Below are 22,534 nucleotides of genomic sequence, written 5' to 3'. Positions count from 1 at the left end.
CCACCCACCTCAGCCTCCCAGAGTGCTGGGATTACAGGCGTGAACCACCACACCCAGCCAATGATGATACTTTTAAGAAAGAGTATTTTAAGCTTTAATTGGATGCATGAAAGCAGTTGGTTTGGGATATTGGCCAAGATTCTTTCTTTATACTTTTGACTATCATATCTAAAAAACAGATGTATTTTTTCTCTTTGTAATAATTTAGCTGCCATTCCAGGAATCATAGCAATTACTGAAATAAGAGGTATAGTCTATGGTTTATGGACTTGGATTTAATGAGTAAATCCTTCTAGTTCCTCTGGAATTGAGCCATTTTTCTTTGTTAGATGTTTTAAAAAATAAAGTACAAGTATGGTAACTGATCTGGATGACATTGAATAGCTAGTTACTGTTGACTAAAGTAAAACAGACTTTTGACATCTCATGGGTAATGTCTGAAAGGTAAAGTAACACTAGATAAATGTCTGTATTCTACTCTGAAAATAGCAAAAGCCATATGGAACCAAGAGTTAATTGACTTGTAAATTTAATCCCACTCTCAGCCGGGTGCAGTGGCTCTCACGCCTGTAATCCCAGTACTTTGAGAGGCTGAGGCGGGTGAGTCACCTGAGTTTGGGAGTTCGAGACCAGCCTGGCCAACGTGGTGAAACCCTGTCTCTACTAAAAATACAAAAAAATTAGCTGGGAGTGGTGGCACGTGCCTGTAGTCCCAGTTACTCGGGAGGCTGAGGCAGGATAATCACTGGAACCCGGGAGGCGGAGGTTGCAGTGAGCCAAGGTCACACCATTGCACTCCAGTCTAGGCAACAAGAGTAAAACTCTGTCTCAAAATAAATAAATAAAATAAAATAAAATTTAATCCCACTCTGATAATGCCGTGACATAATGAAAATTGTAAAACTGTGATTTCTTTTTGTGCAAGTAATACTGAGAATGGAAAATAATTAAGATAATGCTGTGAAGGTTGTACAGGAGGATTAAGTTTTGTATAAAAGCTCAGTGTGTGTGTATTTGTGTTTAAAAGGCCTTCATATGCACTGAAAAGAGAATTATGGGAGTTTTTCTGGATAATTGTGTCTCCAAAAATACCAGTTTGATAGCTATTTATAAGTGTGAAACAATTATATTGTTTTATTCTCCAGTTTAATAGAAAAATGTAAATTTCTAAAATGTTTTTATAATGGAATAATTTAACCTCAGATTTTGTCCCATTAATAGTCATTTAGTAGTAGAAAGATTTTTAAGATGAAAAGTTTTAGGTACTTTAAAAGGATTGATGTAAATGTCATCTGAAAACAATTATACTTTAAACTTGGAAGGTAAATACTTAAAACGTAAAGTCTGATTTCACCAAACATAAAGTAGGAAAAAAAATGTTACATGTATGATTATTTTTGGTACTTAATAGGAATGAACCTTGCACCACTTGTGGCTTATTCTCTCTTCTGCTTGTTGTAGAGCTTGGAATATAATTGGTTGTGTAACTTTTGATTTAAACATTTAATTGAAGCTAAATTGATGCTTTGAATTAAAAAAAAAAACATACTTCCTGGGTAGAGTCACAAGTTGTGTTTTCTGATACTTAGGATTTTAAACAGAATTTGACAGATTTCTGGTAGAGGTAATAAATTTTAATTTTGGAAAAATTATGAAAATTTGGAGAATGAAAGCCAAGGAGACTTCTGGTTTCTCTCTCCCTCTCTCTCTCCTTTCTCTTTCTCTTTCTTTTCACAAGGTCTCACTCTGACATCCAGGCTGGAGTGCAGTGGTGCAGTCATAGCTCACTGCAGCCTCAAATTCCTGGAGTCAAGCAGTTTTCCTGCCTCAGCCTCCTGAGCATGTTCCACAACACCTGGCTTTTTTTTTTTTTTTTTTCGAGGTCTCACTGTGTTTTCCAGGCTGGTCTCAAAACTCGTGGACTCAAGTGATCCTCCTGCGTCAGCCTCCCAAAGCACTGGGATGATTACAGGCATGAGCCACCTCAGCCAGCTGGTTTCATTTTAAAGAAGATAGTGTCTGACAAATTTAGCAGATTGAGAATCAAAATAAGAATATATATATTTTTTTCTTTGCTCTTTCATACTTGTGATACATTTTGAAGTTTATTACTTGTTTTCTCCATGTTAGTCACATACGTAAGCAGGAAAGTATTTGTTTGAAAATTTAATGTTAACAATTAAATTCCTGATAATAGTACATGAGGATATTCATACCCACATTCCGAATGACAAGTATTGCTAACAGCCTGTCTTGATAGGGTGAGATTAACCCTTTCCAAAGAATTTGAACTTTTTCAACCTTTTAAAATTTGGGAGGTATTTATATTTGACCCTCAGGTAAGCAGAGTAAACATCAAGGACCTAGGTCTGATTGTTTTTAACTGTTCAGTTTTTAAAGTAGGTCTCATTAAAGCCTGAAAAAGTCACAAATACCTTCTTGTTTTTTTTGTTGTTGTTGTTGTTGTTGTTGTTTTTTTGGTGGCGGTGTTTTTTTGAGATAGAGTCTTGATCTGTCCCCCTGGCTGGAGTGCAGTGGTGTGATCTTGGCTCACTGCAACCTCCACCTCCCAGGTTCAACCAATTCTCGTGCCTCAGCCTCCCAACTAGCTGGGACTACAGGCTAATATTTGTATTTTTTTAGTAGAGATGGGGTTTCGCCGTGTTGGCCAGGCTGGTCTCGAACTCCTGACCTCAGGTGATCCACCTGCCTCAGCCTCCCAGAGTGCTGGGATTACAGGTGTGAGCCACTGCACCCGGCTGTGAATTGTTTTAATTGATCAGCTTATCACAAGTGACAGGCCAGATATTTTATGTTAATAATATAGTTGATTTAAATGAACCTACAAGTTCTTGTAATTTGGGCAAGACCACTTGCAAATAAATTGCTCTGTTGCAAACTAGCTGTGATATATGCTGACTTTACCATGTATAGTAGATAATCCAACTCTGGTTATTATGCACTAAAAAGCCCTTTTAATAAAAAATTAAGCTTAATTCCTTCTTAAATTAAAAATGAATATTTGCTTTGTAACACTCTCTCCCCTACTTTGCAGAGTTTCAGATTCAGTTAAACATTGGATACTTACTGTTTTCCTTTTGACACTGGTAGTCTAAATAAAGATAGGGGAAAAAAATCAAAATCAAACTATGGAATGCAAAGTACCACAATGATGTGGAATATCACTTTCTGAACTTTTCACCTTTTACTTTTAAGATAAAGATACAGATATCACCATGAAGGGTAATGTGGATGACTTTGGCCTGCGAGACACCTTGAGCGTCGCATCCACGGATTCCTTTGCTTCAGCAGCAGAGGTAGGACATGTGTGTTCCTAATGAGGATTTCTGTTTCTTTTTTAGTGGAAACAACAGTCTTGTCATTATACTGTAATTCAGTTTGGTCACTGTTTATTTAGCATCTACCATGTGGTAGGTACCAGGATACAAAAATGAATAAATCTAACATGAAAATAAGCTCCTACAGGAGCTTACACTCTCTTTAAGGAGATGGACCTGTAAACACGTGATTTGGATGGGCACTTTCATATACTGTAGATTATGGGGGAGGAATAGAAACTAGTAAGTTAATGGAAAGCAATTTTTCAGCTTATATCAAGAGTCTTAAAGATGTTCAGTTTCTTTAGTTCAGAAATCATACTTTTAGATTTTCGTTCTAAGAAGGTGATCAGATTCAAAGATTATATGTTAAAAACAATTCACTGTTGGCCAGGTGCAGTGGCTTACACCTGTAGTCCCAGTACTTCAGGAGGCTGAGGTGGAAGGATTGCTTGAGCTCTGGAGTTTGAGACCAGCCTGGGCAACATAGTGAGACCTTGTCCCTACAAAAAATTTTAAAAATTAACCAGATGTGGTAGTGAGTAGCCTATAGTTCTGGTTACTCAGGAGGCTGAGGTGGGAGGATCCCTTAAGCCCAAGAGGTCAAGACTGCAGTGGGCCATGATTGTGGCACTACATTCCAGCCTGGGTGACAGAGCAAGACCCTGTTTCAAAAAAATAAAATAAAAAATATATATATAGATAGATAAGATAGATAGATATGTATATACACACACACACACACACACACACACATTCACTGTGGCATTTTAATAACAATGAAAAATGGAAAACAATCTAATGCCAGATTATGGCACATCTGTAATTAAAAATGTTATAGAGCTATAAACATGTTTCCAATAATTTTAATGTCATGGGAACATATGTTAAGTGAAAAGATTAGTATGTAAAGTTTTATATAGATTGTATGATTATAATTTTGTAAAAAGGAAACAAAAACATGCATGATATATAAGTATATAGGCAGAGGAAAAAAGACTAGCTATAAATAAACAGTAGTGATTACTGAATTATAAATCTGTGGGTAATTTATTTTTCACTGAGATTTAAATTTTTTACCAAAAGAGACTGCTTGCAAAGAGGTCATCTTTTCGTTTTTATTTTTGTACTTAAATCAGCTTTAAAAATTATATGTGACCAATTTTATATCAGAATATTTGCATTTTTACAGTAGATTTTGGATATTATAATTTTAGGTGATCTTTTTTCATAGAAATAGTATTATGCATCTGGCCAGGCACAGTGGCTTATTCCTGTTATCCCAGAACTTTGGGAGGCCAACGTGTGCAGATCACCTGAGGTCAGGAGGTTGAGACCAGCCTGGTCAACATGGTGAAACCCCATCCCTACTAAAAATTTAAAAATTAGCCAGGCATGATGGTGCATGTCTGTAATCATAGCTACTCAGGAGGCTGAGGCACAAGAATCGCTTGTACCTGGTAGGTAGAAGTTGCCGTGTGCCAAGATCGTACCACTGCATTCCAACCTGGGCAACAGAGTGAGACTGTCTCACACACACATGCACAAAAATAGTATTACACATCTATAACTGATATGTGAATTTTATCTCTAGTTTGGAAGCTTTAGATATTCCAATACCTGTACCTTTAACTTTGGATCTGCCTTTTTAAAAGCAGTACTGATTCATAATTTCTTTTGTCCTCTCAAGGTTTTTCTGTATGTGTATATTTCATCCATCACTTACAGTATCATCTCCTAATTGTTTACATTAAAAAAAATTTTCCGCCGGGCGCGATGGCTCAAGCCTGTAATCCCAGCACTTTGGGAGGCCAAGATGGGCAGATCACAAGGTCAGGAGATCGAGACCATCCTGGCTAACACGGTGAAACCCCATCTCTACTAAAAAAATACAAAAAAAAAACTAGGCAGGCGCTTGTAGTCCCAGCTACTTGGGAGGCTGAGGCAGCGTAAACCCGGGAGGCAGAGCTTGCAGTGAGCTGAGATCCGGCCACTGCACTCCAGCCCGGGTGACAGAGCGAGTCTCTGTCTCAAAAAAAAAAAAAAAAAATTTTCCACTTATAAGTTTGCAATAGACAGAATATATTTACTTGTTCTATGGGAAAGCTGTTTCCTCTTCCTTTTACTGTTCATTACATACATGTTTATCTTTCTATTCTGTAGATGCTATGTCCTAGATGGTTTGTAAGGAGAAAAATTGCTATTCACTTTGCACTTTTTTTCCATTGTGAGGAACAATATACCTAATTGCTCTAAAGTTTTTTTTTCTAATATGCAACTTTAAAAAATATTTTGCTAAGTGTTCATTGTACTCACTTTAAATTTATTGTTTAATAAGATTTAATAAAAATTATTAAATACTTGTGGAAAACGAAATGCATGCATATATACAAAAAGGACTTACTATTCAAGAAATATCCTAAGACTGCTTCCATGGTGTAAATGTATGGTCTCAGAATGTGAATGTTCCAAGATAAATTCTTTTATAAGAAATGTTTGTTAAATTATTTTTAACTATATGCCAAGCACTTAAGGTTAAATTAGGGAAAATTGTTTTAATGAAGAAAGTTAATAAGTTAATAGATTCAGAACCTTTTGGGAAGTTAAACAGTTTTTCATCATTCGAAAATGTTTTCAGGATTACCAGAAAGATTTCTTGCCTAGTTAGATTAAAACAATTTCTGGTATAGGTTTTTCTATAAACTAGATCAATCATTTGTGAAAGTGATTAAGAAGATTTTCCTCTATAAGCGCTGCCAAACATTGGTTTGGAACCATGGATGAAGAGTTTTTTGTTTTTTTTTTTTTTTAAATGTAGCTTTCTTGATAGTAATTCATATGCCATAAAATTCAGCCTTTTAAACTATAGAGTTCAGTAGTTTTTAGTATGTTTATGTAGTTGTGCAGCCAGCAGTACTTTCTAATTTCAGAACATTTTTATTACCCTAAAACCCCTACCCAATAGCAGTCACTCTCCATCTCCCTTTACCCCCCAGCCCTTGGCACCCAATACCTTCTGACTCTATGAATTTGCCTTATTCTGAACATTTCTTGTAAGTGGAATCATACCATGTGATATGTTGTATTTGACTTTCTTTCACTTAGCATAATGTTTTCTTTCAAGTTCTGAAAAGTCTTTTTGATATTAGGATACCTTCACATTTTACTCCTAATCCTTCCATCTGTTAAAGAGATTCTTATTTAATAGGTAGAAACTAATATTGCAGAGAGCAGTTTTTAGTTGTAGATTCCTTTTTTTTTTTTTTTTTTTTTTTCTGAGACGGAGTCTCGTTCTGTCACCCAGGCTGGATGGAGTGCAGTGGCGCGATCTCGGCTCACTGCATGCTCCGCCGCCTCCCGGGTTCACGCCATTCTCCTGCCTCAGCCTCCCGAGTACCTGGGACTACAGGCGCCCGCCACCACGCCTGGCTAATTTTTTTGTATTTTTAGTGGAGACGGGGTTTCACCGTGTTCGCCAGGATGGTCTCGATCTCCTGACCTCGTGATCCGCCCGCCTCAGCCTCCCAAAGTGCTGGGATTACAGGCGTGAGCCACCTCGCCCGGCTGATTCCATTTTTTAAAGAATTACCACTCTGCAATTGTGTATATGTGTTTAATAGAGAAATCATAGGCTTCTCTTAATTTTTTTAAATAGAGATGGGGTTTTGCCATATTGTCCAGGCTGCTCTCAAACTCCTGAGCTCAAGCAGTCCTCCCACGTCGGCCTCCCAAAGTGCTGGGATTATAGGCTTGAGCCACTGTGTCCGGCTGAAAATTTTATTTTTTATAATTCAGATACCTCTGCCAGGCACGGTGGCTCACACCTGTAATCCCAGCTCTTTGGGAGGCTGAGGCAGGCAGATCACGAGGTCAGGAGATTGAGACCATCCTGGCTAATACGGTGAAACCCTGTCTCTGCTAAAAATACAAAAAATAAGCCTGGCGTGGCGGCGGTCACCTGTGGTCCCAGCTACTCAGGAGGCTGAGACAGGAGAATGGCGTGAACCCGGGAGGCGGAGCTTGCAGTGAGCCGAGATCGCGCCACTGCACTCCAGCCTGGGCAACAGAGCGAGACTCTGTCTCAAAAAATAAAATTAAAGGCCGGGCGCAGTGGCTCGCGCCTGTAATCCCAGCACTTTGGGAGGCTGAGGCGGGCGGATCACGAGCTCAGGAGATCGAGACCATCCTGGCGAACACGGTGAAACCCCGTCTCTACTAAAAAACTACAAAAAGTTAGCCGGGCGCGGTGGCGGGTGCCTGTAGTCCCAGCTACTCGGGAGGCTGAGGCAGGAGAATGGCGTGAACCCGGAGGCGGAGCTTGCAGTGAGCCGAGATCGTGCCACTGCAATCCAGCCTGGGCGACAGAGCCAGACTCCGTCTCAAAAAATAAATAAATAAATAAAATAAAATAAAGTAAAATAAAATAAAATAAAATAAATTTTTTAGATACCTCTACTTGTACTCTAAATGGAACCTTGGAAAGCTTTTGCTATACACACCTCTCTGATTTGACAACACTTATTTATAGCAATCCAAAAACTACACCAATAATAGGGCCACTTTCAGCCATCACGGGAGCAAGATGGCGATTCTGGGCAGGCAGTATGGGCTTATTTTGCCAAAGAAAACACAGCAGTTGCATCCTATTTTGCAAAAATCATCAGTGTTTGGGAATGATTCTGATGATGATGATGAGACCTCCATGAGTGGAAGCCTTCAGAGGGAAGCTGCTGAGAATAGCAGGCTGTGAAACAGACCAAACTGGAATCCAGAAGGCCCTTGAAGAAGATGCTACTGTGTATGAATATGACAGTATTTATGATGAAATGCAGAAAAAACAGGAGGAAAACAATCCCAAATTGCTTTTGGGGAAAGACTGAAAGCCCAAGTATATTCACAACTTGCTAAAAGCAGTTGAGATCAGAAAAAAGGAACAGGAAAAAAGAATGGAAGAGAAAATACAGAGAGAACGAGAAATGGAAAAGGGAGAATTTGATGATAAAGAGGTATTTGTGACATCTGCATATAAGAAAAAACTGCGAGAGAGAGCTGAAGAAGAAGAAAGAGAAAAGGGGGCAGTTGCCCTGGAAGCATGTTTGGATGTAATCAAGCAGAAAGATCTCAGTGGATTTTATAGGCACTTATTAAATCAAGCAGTTGGTGAAGAGGAAGTACCTAAATGCAGCTTTTGTGAAGCCAGATCTGGTATAAAGGAAGAGAAATCAAGGGGCTACTCCGATGAAGTAAGTTCAAAAACCAGAGTACCACAAGAGAAATGCATTCTTCAAACTGATGTGAAAGTAGAGGAAAACTCAGATGCAGATGGTGACTTTGATGCTAAGAGCAGTGAGGATGATGAAATAGAAGAAACTAGAGTGAACTGCAGAAGGGAAAAGGTCGTAGAGACCCCTGAGACCCCCAAGCACCACAGGAATCAAAACCACTCTCAGTCAGCTAGTGAAGAAAGAGGGCACAGTGCCAGACACCACATGAAAGGATCACGAACGTCGAGAGGACACGTGAAAAGGGAAGATCAGCACCAACAGAAGCAATCCAGAGACCAGGAGAACCATTACAGACTGTGATTACCAGAAAGGAAGGGATTCTCATAGGCACAGGAGGCCAGTCATAGAGATTCCCATTGGAAGAGGCATGAACAGGAAGATAAACCAAGGATGAGAGACCAAAGAGAAAGAAGTGACAGAGTGTGGAAAAGGGAGAAAGACAGGGAGAAATATTCCCAAAGAGAACAAGAAAGAGACAACAAAATGGTCAGAACCGACACAGTGAGAAAGGAGAGAAGGAAGAGAAAAGCAAAGCAAAGGAAGAGCATATGAAAGTAAGGAAGGAAAGATATGAAAATAATGGTAAATACAGAGATAGAGAAAAATGAGAAGTAAGTGTTCAGTCTTCGGAAAGAAATTGAGACAGAAAGGAAAGCAGCCCAAGTTCTAGGGCAAAGGATAAATTTCTTGACCAAGAAAGATCCAACAAAATGAGAAACATGGCAAAGGACAAAGAAGTAAACCAGGAGAAACCTGCTAATTCTTAATAATCACTGGGAGCAAAACAGAGACTCACAGAGGAAAGGCAAGAAGAGAAGGGTAAAGAACAAGAGAGACCACCTGAGGCAGTGAGCAAGTTTGCAAAGAGGAACAACGAAGAAACTGTAATGTCAGCTAGAGATAGGTACTTGGCCAGGCAGATGGCGCAGGTTAATGCAAAGAGCTATATTGAGAAAGAAGATGATTGATGGCTACCCCAAGAGAAAGATTTAAGGAAGCCCAGAAAACTGTAATTCCTGGAACCTGCTGTGTAAAACCATAAAGGAGTGTGTTGCCAGTAGTTTGGAGGGCATTTTAAAATTTATTTTCAAAATTTTAGGTTAAAACCAAAAGTCTTACATCTTGGATGCTTGGATGTGAATGTTTGGCTGAATTTATATATAGTGTGTACTTATCAATACCATATTCTTTGTTGTATTCAAGAACTGCAAGAGTGTACTAATTCCCTGTGGGTACATAATGAGGAAAATTGGCTTCACTACAACCATTAAAAAATAATTTTGGCCAGATGTGGTAGCTCATGCCTGTAATACAAACATTTTGGGAGGCGAGGCAGAAGGATCACTTGAGGCCAGACATACAAGACCAGCCTAGGCAGGATAATGAGACCTTGTCTCTATTTAAAAAACAAAAGGCCTGGCATGGTGGTTCATGCTTGTAGTCCCAGCTGCTTGAGAGGCTGAGGCAGGAAGATCATTTGAGCCTAGGAATTTGATGTTACAGTGAGCTATGATCATACCACTGCACTCCAACCTGGGCAACAGAGCAGGACTCTGTCTCTAAAAAAAATTGTTTTTAATAAATAATTGAACTCTTCTAATAATGTTGGTTTTGTTGCAGGAAATACTGTATTTCAGATAAAATATTATTTTATAAATATTGTATTTCAGATAAAATGGATTTGAACAGTAGAAAATATACTTTATGTTCTGAAATTTGTATTAAAGTATAAAATGTGGATCATCTTGTCTAAATAGTTTACAGCATAGTTGGCTTAAATGAAAATAAAAAATAGTGATATGCTTTAAAAATACACCAATAATAATATACAAAGCAACAAAGATGAATATTTAGGATACTTATAACCTGAAAAGGCGGGGAGGGCTATATCTATCATTTAAAATTTTTCTTCTATGAAAGTATGAAGGCATGGCCGCCCATGGTGGCTCACGCCTGTAATCCCAGCACTTTGGGAGACTGAGATGGGCAGATCACCTGAGGTCAGGAGTTCTAGACCAGCCTGGCCAACATGGTGAAACCTAGTCTCTGCTAAAAATACAAAAATTAGCCGGTGTGGTGGCACGCGCCTGTAATCCCAACTACTTAGGAGGCTGAGGCAGGAGAATCGCTTGAACATGGGAGGTGGAGGTTGCAGTAAGCCGAGATTGTGCCACTGTACTCCAGCCTGGGCAACAGAGTGAGACTCTGTCTCTCTCAAAAAAAAAAAAAAAAAAAAAAAAAATATATATATATATATATATATATGAAGGCTTGACTGGGGCTGAAAGATCTGTTCCCAACATAGGAAAGTTGGTGCTATCCATTAACAGAAGACCTAAGTTTCTCACCACATTGACTTTTCTGTAGGACTATTTGAATATCTTTACAGCATGGCAGCTGGCTTCCCGCAGAGGGAGTAACCCAAGAGAGGGCAAGGTGGAAGTGATGACTGTTTTGACCTATCCTCAGAAATCTCATTCTGTCATATCCACAATGTGCTGTTGGTTACACAGGTTAGCCCTATTCAATGTGGGATGCGGTGTGAGTAACCAGGGTGAGAGAATCATTGAAGACCAGTTTGGAGGGCAGGTATTTTAAGTTCCTATTTTCTATTAAGGGATACAGATTGCTAACAACCTGCTTTCTTTAATTGTAAGTCTTATTTATAATTTTAAGTGATTGATTTCAAAGGAAAATGTAAACATGTATAAAATGGTCCACATTAAAATAGAACTTAGCCTATTTAATGTCCCTACTTGTAATAATCTTGAGACTTTAGACATTTTCATTCACGGTCATTCAGAGGACCTGGTCTGGATTAAGGCTTTTAAAAAATATTACTTCAAATTTAACATAGTAATTACATGCCAAGGAGGATAAGGCTCAGTCCATCTTGTACCTCATGGGGCCCAAGAAAAGTAATTTAGGATGTTTGAAATCTGTAGCTAATCCCCAAGCACAGTTTTCACTGGTTGAGATGTAGGAGTTACCTATTTATCTGTTTTTATTGTTGGCTGTTGTTGTTGACTTGTTTGATTTCTTTTTTTCTTTCTTTCTTTCTTTTTTTTTTTTTTTTTGAGACGGAGTTTTGCTCTTGTCGCCCAGGCTGGAGTGCAATGGCACGGTCTTGGCTCACTGCAACCTCTACCTCCTGGGTTCAAGTGATTCTCCTGCCTCAGCCTCCCAAGTAGCTGGAATTATAGGCACCTGCCACCACACCCAGCTAATTTTTGTTATTTTTAGTAGAGACGGGGTTTTGCCATATTGGCCAGGCTGCTCTCGAACTCCTGACCCTCAGATGATCCACCCACCTCGGCCTCCCAAAGTGCTAGGATTACAGGCATGAGCCACTGTGCCCGGCCTTGTTTGATTTCTTTTATGGTCATATTTATGGTATATGACCATAATATTTGGGAAATATTGGGAAATATGGGAGATAACTAAAAAGGTAGGATGATGATTTAGTGTGAACAAATATAGTATTTTCTTTTTGAAAATATTAAAATTAGTTTTTAAAATGTAGCCTTTTGGGAGAAGAATAATTTCAAAATATATGGGAAATTTCATTTCAGCTAGTAAAAAAAAGGACCCCCTTTTAATAGTAAATTGCATGTTCCATAGCTGCAATTAACTGCATTATTGACTGCTGCTTCTGAAATAACTTCTCAGCTCTATTTAAATGTTAATTTTTTTCTAAAACCTGTTAAAACATTTTTGGGAATTTTGTTGAAAAATTCTTCCTATATGATGTATTCTGAAATGAGAATTTCAACCAATGTTTTAATGAGTTTCTTTTTGCTTAAAAAAGTTTAATGATTTAAATAAATGTTTCTGAGCTGAAATTGTCTCTTAAGAGTTAATAATGGTATCTAGTATCAAATTTTCAACATGATATATTCTCACAGCTGCAGTCCTATTTTAGGAGGCTTCTTTAGACGATTATTTCAACCAAACCAACAAATAAGCAAGGTAGATCAATAATTCAAGACTCAACTCTGGAATCTCCCATTGTTGGATTGTCTTTTTATTATTATTAGAAATTATTTCATGTAGAGGGTTTAATTGGAGCCCGGTTTAGTTTTTTTTTTTTTTTTTTTTGAGACAGAGTCTTACTCTGTCACCCAGGTTGGAGTGTAGTGGTGTGATCTCAGCTCACTGCAACCTTGCAACCTCTACCTCCCAGGTTCAAGTGATTCTTCTGCCTCAGCTTCCCAAGTAGCTGGGATTACAGGCATGCGCCACCATACCCGGCTAATTTTTGTATTTTTAGTAGAGATAGGGTTTCGCCATGATAGCCAGACTGGTCTCGAACCTCAAGTGATCTGCCCACATCAGCCTCCGAAAGTGCTGGGATTACAGGTGTGAGCCACCTCACCTGGCCCCCAGTTTACTTCTTAGGAATTTTTTTTGATTAGAGAATAGAGAATACTAATAGTAGGTATATGTGGGTCCTATTTGTTTTGACAGTGGTACAGACATTTAAAACGGTTTAATATCTAAAGAATTTTCATTCTAAGTTATTTTTAAAAAGCTGTTTAGTTTTTCTTAGCCTCAAGAAGACTTTGCCTTTTAGCATAACATATATTCCTTAAAATATGAGGGAAAATGTTACTTAGAGAATATATACCGTGAGATACTGTCATCTCTTCATACCTTTTTTTTTTGCATCTGGCCTAATGGACATATTTATACATTATAAATATTGCTGATGCTGAAACTTCTTATCTCTTGGCTCTTTGGATAAGGCTGAAAGGGTATAATTTGGTGCTTAATAATATGCCTGGGTTTAAATTTTATCATTTAGTTGTGGGATTTGGGGTAAGTTCCTGCTAATTTAATCTCCGTTTCTTCGTCTGTAAAATGTGGATTATTTATTTATTTCTTTGTTTGAGAGAGAGAATCTCACTGTCTCCTAAGCTGGAGTGCAGTGGTACGATCTTGACTCACTGCAATCTCCACCTCCTGGGTTAAAGTGATTCTTCTGCCTCAGCCTCCCAAGTAGCTGGGATTACAGGCATGCGTCACCACACCTGGCTGATTTTTATATTTTTAGTAGAGGTAGGGCTTCGCCACGCTGGCCAGGCTGGTCTCCAACTCCTGACCTCAAGTGATCCGCCTGCCTTGGCCTCCCAAAGTGCTGGGATGACAGGTGTGAGCCATTGCACCTGGCACAATTTGAATAATAGTACTTACTTTATGAGCTTTTGTAAGGATTAAATAAATCAAATGAAAGCATTAGCACAGCACTGGCTGCATGTGAAATACCAAAACCAAAGCCTTGAGAGTTACTTCTAGAATTATAGAGTAGACATTCAAAAGTCTCCTCCACAAAGCAAAAAATGTCAAAAACAAAATTTTCAGAATAGTGAAAATGGATGAAAGACTTGCAAAAATTCAGAGAACACTGAATCAAGTAAAATGGCTGAATCTCCATAAGAGTAGTGAGTTCTGTGGATTTTTAATTTGCTCTCTTTCTTTTTAATAAAAAAAAATTTTGGGGTGTGAGAGCAGAGTACAAGCTGTAGTGTCAGGAGTCATGGCAGGACAAGCATTTGGAAGTTTCTTCCACCCTGACCAAGTATTGGTTGAAAGGTGTGCTGTAGAAACTACAACCAAAGGAGGCATTATGGTCAGGCACTGTGAAATTTAAAAATGGGCGGGAGGATCACTTGAGCCTGGGAAGTCAAGGCTGCAATGAACCATGATTGTGCCACTGCACTACTGCCTGGGTGACCTGACAAAAACAGAAAAACCCACACACACACACACAACGGAGGCATTATGCTTCCAGAAAAATCTCAAGGAAAAGTATTGCAAGCAGCAGTAATAGCTGTTGCTGTTGGATCAGGCTCTAAAGGAAAGACTGGAGAGATTCAACCAGTTAGTGTGAAAGTTGGGGATGAAGTTTTTTTCCTAGAATATGGAGGTGTCAGGATTATTTCTTATTTTGTTTTATTTTTCCATAAGTTATTGGGATACAGGTAGTATGTGGTTACATAAGTTCTTTAGTGGTGATTTGTGAGACTTTGGTGCACCTACCACCTGAGCAGTATATACTGCACCATTACTGCACCATATTTGTCGTCTTTTATCCCTCACCCCCCTCCCACCATTCCCCAAAGTCCATTGTATCATTCTTTTGCCTTTGCGTCCTCATAGCTTAGCTCCCACGTATCAGTGAGAACATATGATGTTTGGTTTTCCATTCCTGAGTTACTTCACTTAGAATAATAGTCTCCAGTCTCATCCCGGTCACTGCAGATGCTGTTAATTCATTCCTTTTTATGGCTGCACAGTATTCCTTCATCTATACATACCACAGTTTCTTTATCCACTTGTCAATCGATGGGCATTTGGGTTGGTTCTACAATTTTGATTCACAATTTTGCAATTGTGAACTGTGTTGCTATAAACATGCATGTGCAAGTACCTTTTTTGAATAATGACTTCTTCTCCTCTAGGTAGATACCCAGTAATGGGATTGCTGGATCAAATGGTAGTTCTACTTTTAGTTCTTTAAGGAATCTCCACACTGTTTTCCATAGTGGCTGTACTAGTTTACATTCCCACCAGCAGTGTAGAAGTGTTCCCTGATCACCGCATCCACACCAACATCTACTGTTTTTTTATTTTTTGATTATGGCCATTCTTGCAGGAGTAAAGTAGGTATTGCATTGTGGTTTTGATTTGCATTTCCCTGATCATTAGTGATGTTGAGCATTTTTTTCATATGTTCATTGGCCATTTGTATATCTTCTTTTGAGAATTGTCTATTCATGTCCTTAGCCCACTTTTTGATGGAATTGTTTTTTTCTGATTTGAGTTCATTGTAGATTCTAGATATTAGTCCTTTGTCAGATGTAGAGATTGTGAAAATTTTCTCCCACTCTGTGGGTTGTCTGTTTACTTTGTCAACTGTTCCTTTTGCCATGCAAAAGCTCTTTTGTTTAATTAGGTCCTAGCTATTTCTTTGTTTTTATTGCATTTGCTTTTGGGTTCTTGGTCATGAAATCCTTGCCTAAGCCAATGTCTGGAAGGGTTTTTCCAATGTTATCTTCTAGAATTTTTGTAGTTTCAGGTCTTAGGTTTAAGTCCTTAATCCATCTTGAGTTGATTTTTGTATAAGGTGAGAGATGAGGATCCAGTTTCATTCTCCTATATGTGGCTAGCCAATTATCCCAGCACTGTTTGTTGAAAAGGGTGTCCTTTCCCCATTTTGTGTTTTTGTTTGTTTTGTCAAAGATCAGTTGGCTGAACTGTTTGGGTTTATTTATGTGTTCTCTCTTTTTCTGTTCCATTGGTCTATGTGCCTATTTTTATACCAGTACCACACTGTTTTGGTGACTGTGGCCTTATAGTATAGTTTGAAATCAGGTTGTGTGATGCCTCCAGTATTCTTTTTGCTTAGTCTTGCTTTGGCTGTGCAGGCTCTTTTTTGGTTTCATATGAATTTTAGAAGTGTTTTTTCTAATTCTGTGAAGAATGATGGTGGTATTCTGATGGGGATTGCATTGAATTTGTAGATTGCTTTTGGCAGTATGGTCATTTTCACAATATAGATTCTACCCATCCTTGAGCATGGGATGTGTTTCCATTTGTTTGGGTTGTCTGTGATTTCTTTCAGCAGTGTTTTGTAGTTTTCCTTGTAGAGGTCTTTCGACTCCTTGGTTAAGTATATTCGTAATTATTTTATTTTTGTTTTGTAGCTGTTGTAAAAGGGGTTGAGTTCTTGATTTGATTCTCTGCTTGGTCACTTGTTGGTATATAGAAGAGCTACTGATTTGTGTACATTAATCTTGTATCTGGAAACTGCTGAATTCTTTTATCAGTTCTAGGAGCTTTCTAGAGTTGTCTTAGGGTTTTCAAGGTAAACAATCATATTGTCAGCAAACAGTGACAGTTTAACTTCGTCTTTACTGATTTGGATGCCCTTTATTTCTTTCTCTTGTCCGATTGCTCTGGCTAGAACTTCCAGTTCTGTGTTGAAGAGGAGTGGTGAGAGTGGGCATCCTTGTCTTGTTCCCATTCTCAGAGGGAATGCTTTCAACTTTTCCTCATTCTGTATTATGTTGGCTGTGGGTTTGTCATAGATGGCTTTCATTACATTAAGGTATGTCCCTTGTATGCCAATTTTGCTGAGAGTTCTAATCATAAAGGGATGCTGGATTTTGTCAAATGCTTTTTCTGCATCTATTGAGGTGATCATGTGATTTTTGTTTTTAATTCTGTTTATGTGGTGTGTCACATTTATTGACTTCTGTATGTTAAGCCATCCCTGCATCCCTGGTATGAAACCCACTTGATCATAGTGGATTATCTTTTTGATATGTTGTTGGATTCAATTAGCTAGTATTTTGTTAAGGATTTTAGCATCTATGTTCATCAAGGATATCGGTCTGTAGTTTTGTTTTTTGGTTATGTCCTTTTCTGGTTTTGGTATTAGGGTGATGCTGAATTAGGGAGGGTTCCTTCTTTCTCTATCCTGGGGAGTAGTGTCAAAATGATTGGTACCGATTCTTCTTTGAATGTCTGGTAGAATTCTCCTGTGAATCCGTCTGGTCCTGCACTTTTTTTTATCAGTAATTTTTAAATTACCATTTCAGTCTTGCTGCTTGTTATTGGTCTGATCAAGGTATCTAATTCTTAAGATTTAAGATAGGAAGATTATATTTTTCCAGGAATTTATCATCTCTTCTGGGTTTTTTAGTTTATGTGCATAAAGGTGTTCATAGTAACCTTGAATGATCTTTTGTATTTCAGTGGTGTCAGTTGTAATATCTCCTGTTTCTTTTCTTAGTGAGGTTATTGGGGTTTTCTCTCTTCTTTTCTTGGTTAATCTTGCTAAAGGTCTATCAATTTTATTTGTGTTTTCAAAGGACCAGCTTTTTGTTTCATTTATCTTTTGTATTGGTTTTTTGGTTTCAATTTTATTTATAAAATTGAAAATTGGTTTATTTTAATAACTGATCTTGGTTATTTCCTTTCTGCTTCTGGGTTTGGGTTTGGTTTGTTCTTGTTTCTCCAGTCGCTTGAGGTATGACCTTAGATTGTCTGTTTGTGCTTTCAGACTTTTTGATGTAGGCGTTTAGGCCTATGAACTTTCCTCCTAGCACCGCCTTAGCTGTATTCCGGAGGTTTTGATACTTTGTATCATTTTTGTCATTCAGTTGGAAGAATTTTTAAATTTCCATCATGATTTTGTTTTTGACCCAGTGCTCATTCAGAAGCAGGTTATTTGATTTCTATGTATTTGCATAGTTTTGAAGGTCCCGTTTGGAGTTGATTTCCAGTTTTATTCCACTGTGGTCTGAGAGAGTGCTTGATATAATTTCAGTTTTTAGTATTGAAATGTCAGGTATTATTACATTCATTGTGCTCTTTGTTGCCTGTGTACTTTGGTTTTTTTGTTTTTGCTTTGTAACTTGTGTTTATTTATTTATTTATTTATTTATTTAGTCTTGGAGTTTCACGCTTGTTGCCCAGGCTGGTCTTGAACTCCTGACCTCAGGTGATCCGCCTGCTCCAGCCTCCCAAAGTGCTGGAAAGTGCTGGGATTACGGGCATGAGTCACCGCACCTGGCCCCCTCTAATTTTTTTAATTAGAGGATGTGGTGGTGTGTACCTGTAGCCCAGCTACTTGGGAGGCAGAGGCAAGAGGATCACTTGAGCCCAGGAGTTTGAGGCTGCAGAGTTATGATAGTGCCACTGCACTACAGCTTGGGTGACAGAGCGAGATCCTGTCTCTTCCAAACAAAACGCTCTAGAAGTTTTCTGGGTTTTTTTTTTTTTTGCTTAGCTGGCTACCCTATAGTGTTTCCAATTGTTTTTTAATGAGCTTTCAGAAGATTGGAATTTCATTTGTAGAGTTCTGCTAGCCAAAAGCACGACTGTCTTTCAGTTATGCAAAAGTTAATCAAAGCTACATAAAAGGAAATATTTCTTAGAATAGCAACATTGAGCTTATTTTGTTGTTTTTGTACTAAGTTTTGCTTCATTATAATCATAGGTTATAATACTTGTAAGTACTCTGTGGATGATGAAATTCTCCTCTTTTTAAAAAATGCTTCCTCGGTTGTTCTTATTGGTGAACTATAAGATATAGTATTGCTGATCAGACACGGTGGCTCACGCCTGAATCCCAGCACTTTGGGAGGCTGAGGCAGGCGGATCGCTTGAGGCCAGTTCAAGACCAGCCTGGCCAACATGGCAAAACCCCATCTCTACTAAAATATAAAAATTAGATGGATGTGGTGGCGTGCACCTGTAATCCCAACTACTCTGGAGGCTGAGGCAGGATTGAACCTGGGAGGTGGAGGCTGCAGTGAGCCAAGATCCTGCCACTGTACTCCAGCCTGGGTGACAGAGTGAGACCCTGTCTCAAAAAAAAAAGAGATATAATTTTGCTTTTCTGTATGTTCTGTGGATTTAAGTAATTGGATTCAGAATGAACTAGCTTGTTAAAAGTTTTACTCTTTTTAACAACTGAATTTTGAAATAAAATGAATTCAGATTTTATTAGCTATAAAATCCTATTAAATGGTTTTTATGGTTTAATCAAATTTATTGTATTGATGTTAGCAAAATCCTATTTTCTTTCTTTTATAGTTTATCTTATATCAGTGTATTCTGCTTTTTGGTTTTCTGGGTTTTTGTTTTGTTTTGTTGTTTTTGAGACAGGGTCTGGCTTTGCCAACGAGCCTGGAATACAGTGATACAATCACAGCTCACTGCAACTTCAACCTCCTGTACTCAAGTGATCCCCCCACCTCAACCTCCTGGATAGCTAGGACCACAGGTGCTTGTCTCCACACCTGACTACTTTTTAAAAATTTTTGTAGAGACGGGGTCTTACCATGTTACCCAGGCTGGTTTCAAACTCCTGGGTTCAAGTGATCCTCCCAAAAAGTATTGCAATTACAGGCATGAGCCACTACACCTAGCACCTGTATTCTGTTCTAACCCACTGTGCTCTTAGCTTGCAGAACACAGAGAAGTACGGCATACCTACAGCCTGGAGTCCCTTTGTCACTGCCCATTTTACGAGGAAGCCATGCATTTAGTTGAAGAAGGAAAAATTTACTCCAGAGTACTGAGGTACCATTTCAGTTTTGTTTATGTTTATGAAGGATATTAAGGTGTTTGTGTGGTACTTATTAAAAATGCTTATGAGAATAGGAGAAAATATGTTTTTAGGTCCAAGTAAAGAAAAAATTGTTTTTACATGTTCTGTCAGTATTGAAAAAACATGTTTTATATTAAGGTCCTGAGGTTAAGCCTTGTTTGAATCCAAATTTATAGTAGGCTTGATCTTGAATGTAGTTTAACAATTGTCTCCCCTGTTTATTACATAGAACTGAAATGTTGGAGTGCCTAGGAGACAGTGATTTTCTTGCCAAACTTCACTGTATTCGACAGGCTTTTCAGGTATTTTTTTAACATTAAGTGACTTCACCCAGCCACTCATCCCTACCCTCATGCTGTAGAGTCCAGTGCAAATAGACAGGACAGCTCTTTGCTCTTGATTATCCCTGTTCCTAATGACAAACATAAAGTCCACTAAACTTATTTTTCCTCCCCACTACTTGCCTTCATTTGTTTCCATATTTCATTATCCTCTCCCACGACTTCCCAGGCCCACCACACTTTGTCAAAACAGGATATTTTGATACTTCAGGAGTGTAAAAATAGCTGCTTAAAATAAAAACCCTCTTTCTTATTATTAATTAGTATGTATTTGAGATTTGAGTCCATTATAAAATTGATTTTCTAAAAAGAAAGTAAAAATATATTTGTTTTCTTATGTTTTGGGGCTATAGGAAATTTATTTGAGACTTTGTAATATTATGTTGAACAGAATTTAAATTCAAATTTAACTCCCTTTAATCTTTTGGCTATAGATAGTTTCAATAGTTTTTTATTTTAGGAAATGAGGACTTTCTCTGTGAGCTGCCTGTTGAAATAGCACCACATGCGGTGCACTGTTTTAGGATGATTTGTGCTATTAAGTTGAATGTCCATTCACATTCATTATAGGTCTCTTTTTTCTTTGGGGATGAATATTTTTTCAGGTAATTCTTTCAGAGTCAGCCAACAGGATATTCCTCGCTGAGAGTGGAAGGAAAATTTTATCAGCTTTAATTGTGAAAGCACGAAAGGTAAACTTGTTCTTTTGGCAAGTTTTTACCATTTACAAAAGTTGTTTTTACCCTTTGAACTGAATGTTAAGACGTTACATTTTTGATAGAAGAAAAAGTTTTTGTGGATAGTTGCAAAGTTTCCCATTTTAGAAATAAATAACCCAAAGGGCATTAAGTTATGCTCGGGTTGAACTATCTATAAAGTCCACACTATTTCAACCAAGTTGTTTCTCATAAATTATTTCCAATTTGCCATAAAGTCTGTAAATGTCATGGTGAGAATTATCATTAGAGCTGCTGCGATAGCCATCACTATTGTTATTACTAATGCCTCCTCTTTTATTCCCTCAATCCTGTTCAGGAAGAGGGTTACAGGAAATAGTGTAGGTCTCAGTACAATATAAATTGAACTGCCTCATCTTCATGTAGTAGAATGAGGCAGAAGCAATGACAAGAACTTCATTCAGACTGTAAGGAACCACCTTACTTTATGCAAGGTTTGTCCAGATGATGAGAAAACAAAACAGGCCTTCCTTGAGCCATTTGCACACCTAGCTTTCAGACTCAATCCCTTTGAACTTTAATTCTTTCATTTATATAATAGAATTACATTTATATTACTTCATTTCAGAGGGTTTTTAGGATGATTAAATAAATTATAAATGGGAAAGCAACTTAAAGAATAAAGTGTTAAGAAGCATAAAATGCTAAGTATATGTAAGATGATACTATTAATACGTGCGATTCCCAATGTAAGTCTTGTGTTGCTTTCTTGGCCTTCTCATGACAGATAAACTCAGTGATTTGAACTAGGGTTCCTCCAAAAGAAGCAGAACTGCAACAAAAGCCTCACATAATGTCTGCTATAACCAGATTTTCATTTTAAGGACAGACCAAAATAGGCATACATATTTGAGTAATAAATAGTTTGCTTGTGACATTTTACTGACATTCTTTATCTTGGCTTCTGCAAAATGTTGCAACAGCAAAGTAGTAAACCAGATAAATGTGGCATACCTTTAAAATGTATTTTAGTTCAGTTACCTAGTAGAATTAAGATCCATCAGACTTTCTTGAAGAGTAACTTTCTTTGTAGCTTGTTATAAAGTTGAGTTTAGGGTTAAAATGTGTTTTCTTCTTCAGAATCCAAAGAAGTTTGAAGATGTTTTTGATGAAATGATCTATTTTTTAGAGCAGACCGATCACTGGGGTAGTACTGAAATGGAACTTGCTGCTAGAGGGGTAAGTTCAAGTTTTTTGTGATATTTATTTTTCTTAGTTATTTGCATGTAATTTTACATGAGTTGAGACTACTGTTTCATTGTCCTTGTTAAATACAGTAAACCCACTTGTATGGTTGTGGGACATCTTTTTTTCTGACAAAGTCATAAACCACACTCCTTATACATTGGGGCAGTAGTTGTAAATTGTTTTCTAACAAGCCTTTTTTGCTGTTGTTGGCTCCTTGCTTCCTTCCCTCCTGTCCTCCTTCCCTTGTTCCCTCTCTCCCTTCTCTCCAAAAGTCACTGGCAGACCCCTAGCAGGGCAGGAATGGTGGCCTACGCAAGGACAGCTTTGGGTGGTACAACAGCAGCAGCTCAGTAGGGCTGGGGAATTGACTGTATACACAGGACTGAACAAATAAGTATACTGAGAAAAATCAGAGCCAGCTTTTCCCTGTGAGAGAAGGGAGGTATAAAAAGCTGGGATTGGAATTGGAGCTGTCAGTGTGAGTTCACAGTTTAGAATATATATGTAGATACAGATATAGAAA

At 38.0% G+C, this 22,534-nt stretch overlaps 1 protein-coding gene and 1 pseudogene across 11 annotated transcripts in view; both read left to right on the top strand.

The window, feature by feature from the left end:
- The window catches only part of LOC105482686 (mitoguardin 1), a 102,340-nt gene that overhangs the window by 64,810 nt on the left and 14,996 nt on the right, over window positions 1-22,534 (top strand). For all 11 annotated transcript variants that reach the window (XM_011742918.2, XM_011742914.3, XM_011742921.3 and 8 more), the window contains 5 exons: window positions 3,217-3,317; window positions 19,599-19,717; window positions 19,975-20,047; window positions 20,692-20,778; window positions 21,904-22,002. In XM_011742918.2, the coding sequence (XP_011741220.1) occupies window positions 3,217-3,317; window positions 19,599-19,717; window positions 19,975-20,047; window positions 20,692-20,778; window positions 21,904-22,002 (479 nt within the window). The remainder of the gene's footprint in view (window positions 1-3,216; window positions 3,318-19,598; window positions 19,718-19,974; window positions 20,048-20,691; window positions 20,779-21,903; window positions 22,003-22,534) is intronic.
- On the top strand, window positions 6,624-10,859 carry LOC105482685 (nuclear speckle splicing regulatory protein 1 pseudogene; annotated as a pseudogene).

The sequence above is a fragment of the Macaca nemestrina genome, chromosome 1 (genome assembly GCF_043159975.1).
Source record: "Macaca nemestrina isolate mMacNem1 chromosome 1, mMacNem.hap1, whole genome shotgun sequence".
NCBI classification, from domain to species: domain Eukaryota; kingdom Metazoa; phylum Chordata; class Mammalia; order Primates; family Cercopithecidae; genus Macaca; species Macaca nemestrina.
Note: the sequence above shows the minus strand (reverse complement) of the source record. Positions and strands in the feature narration are given on the sequence as shown.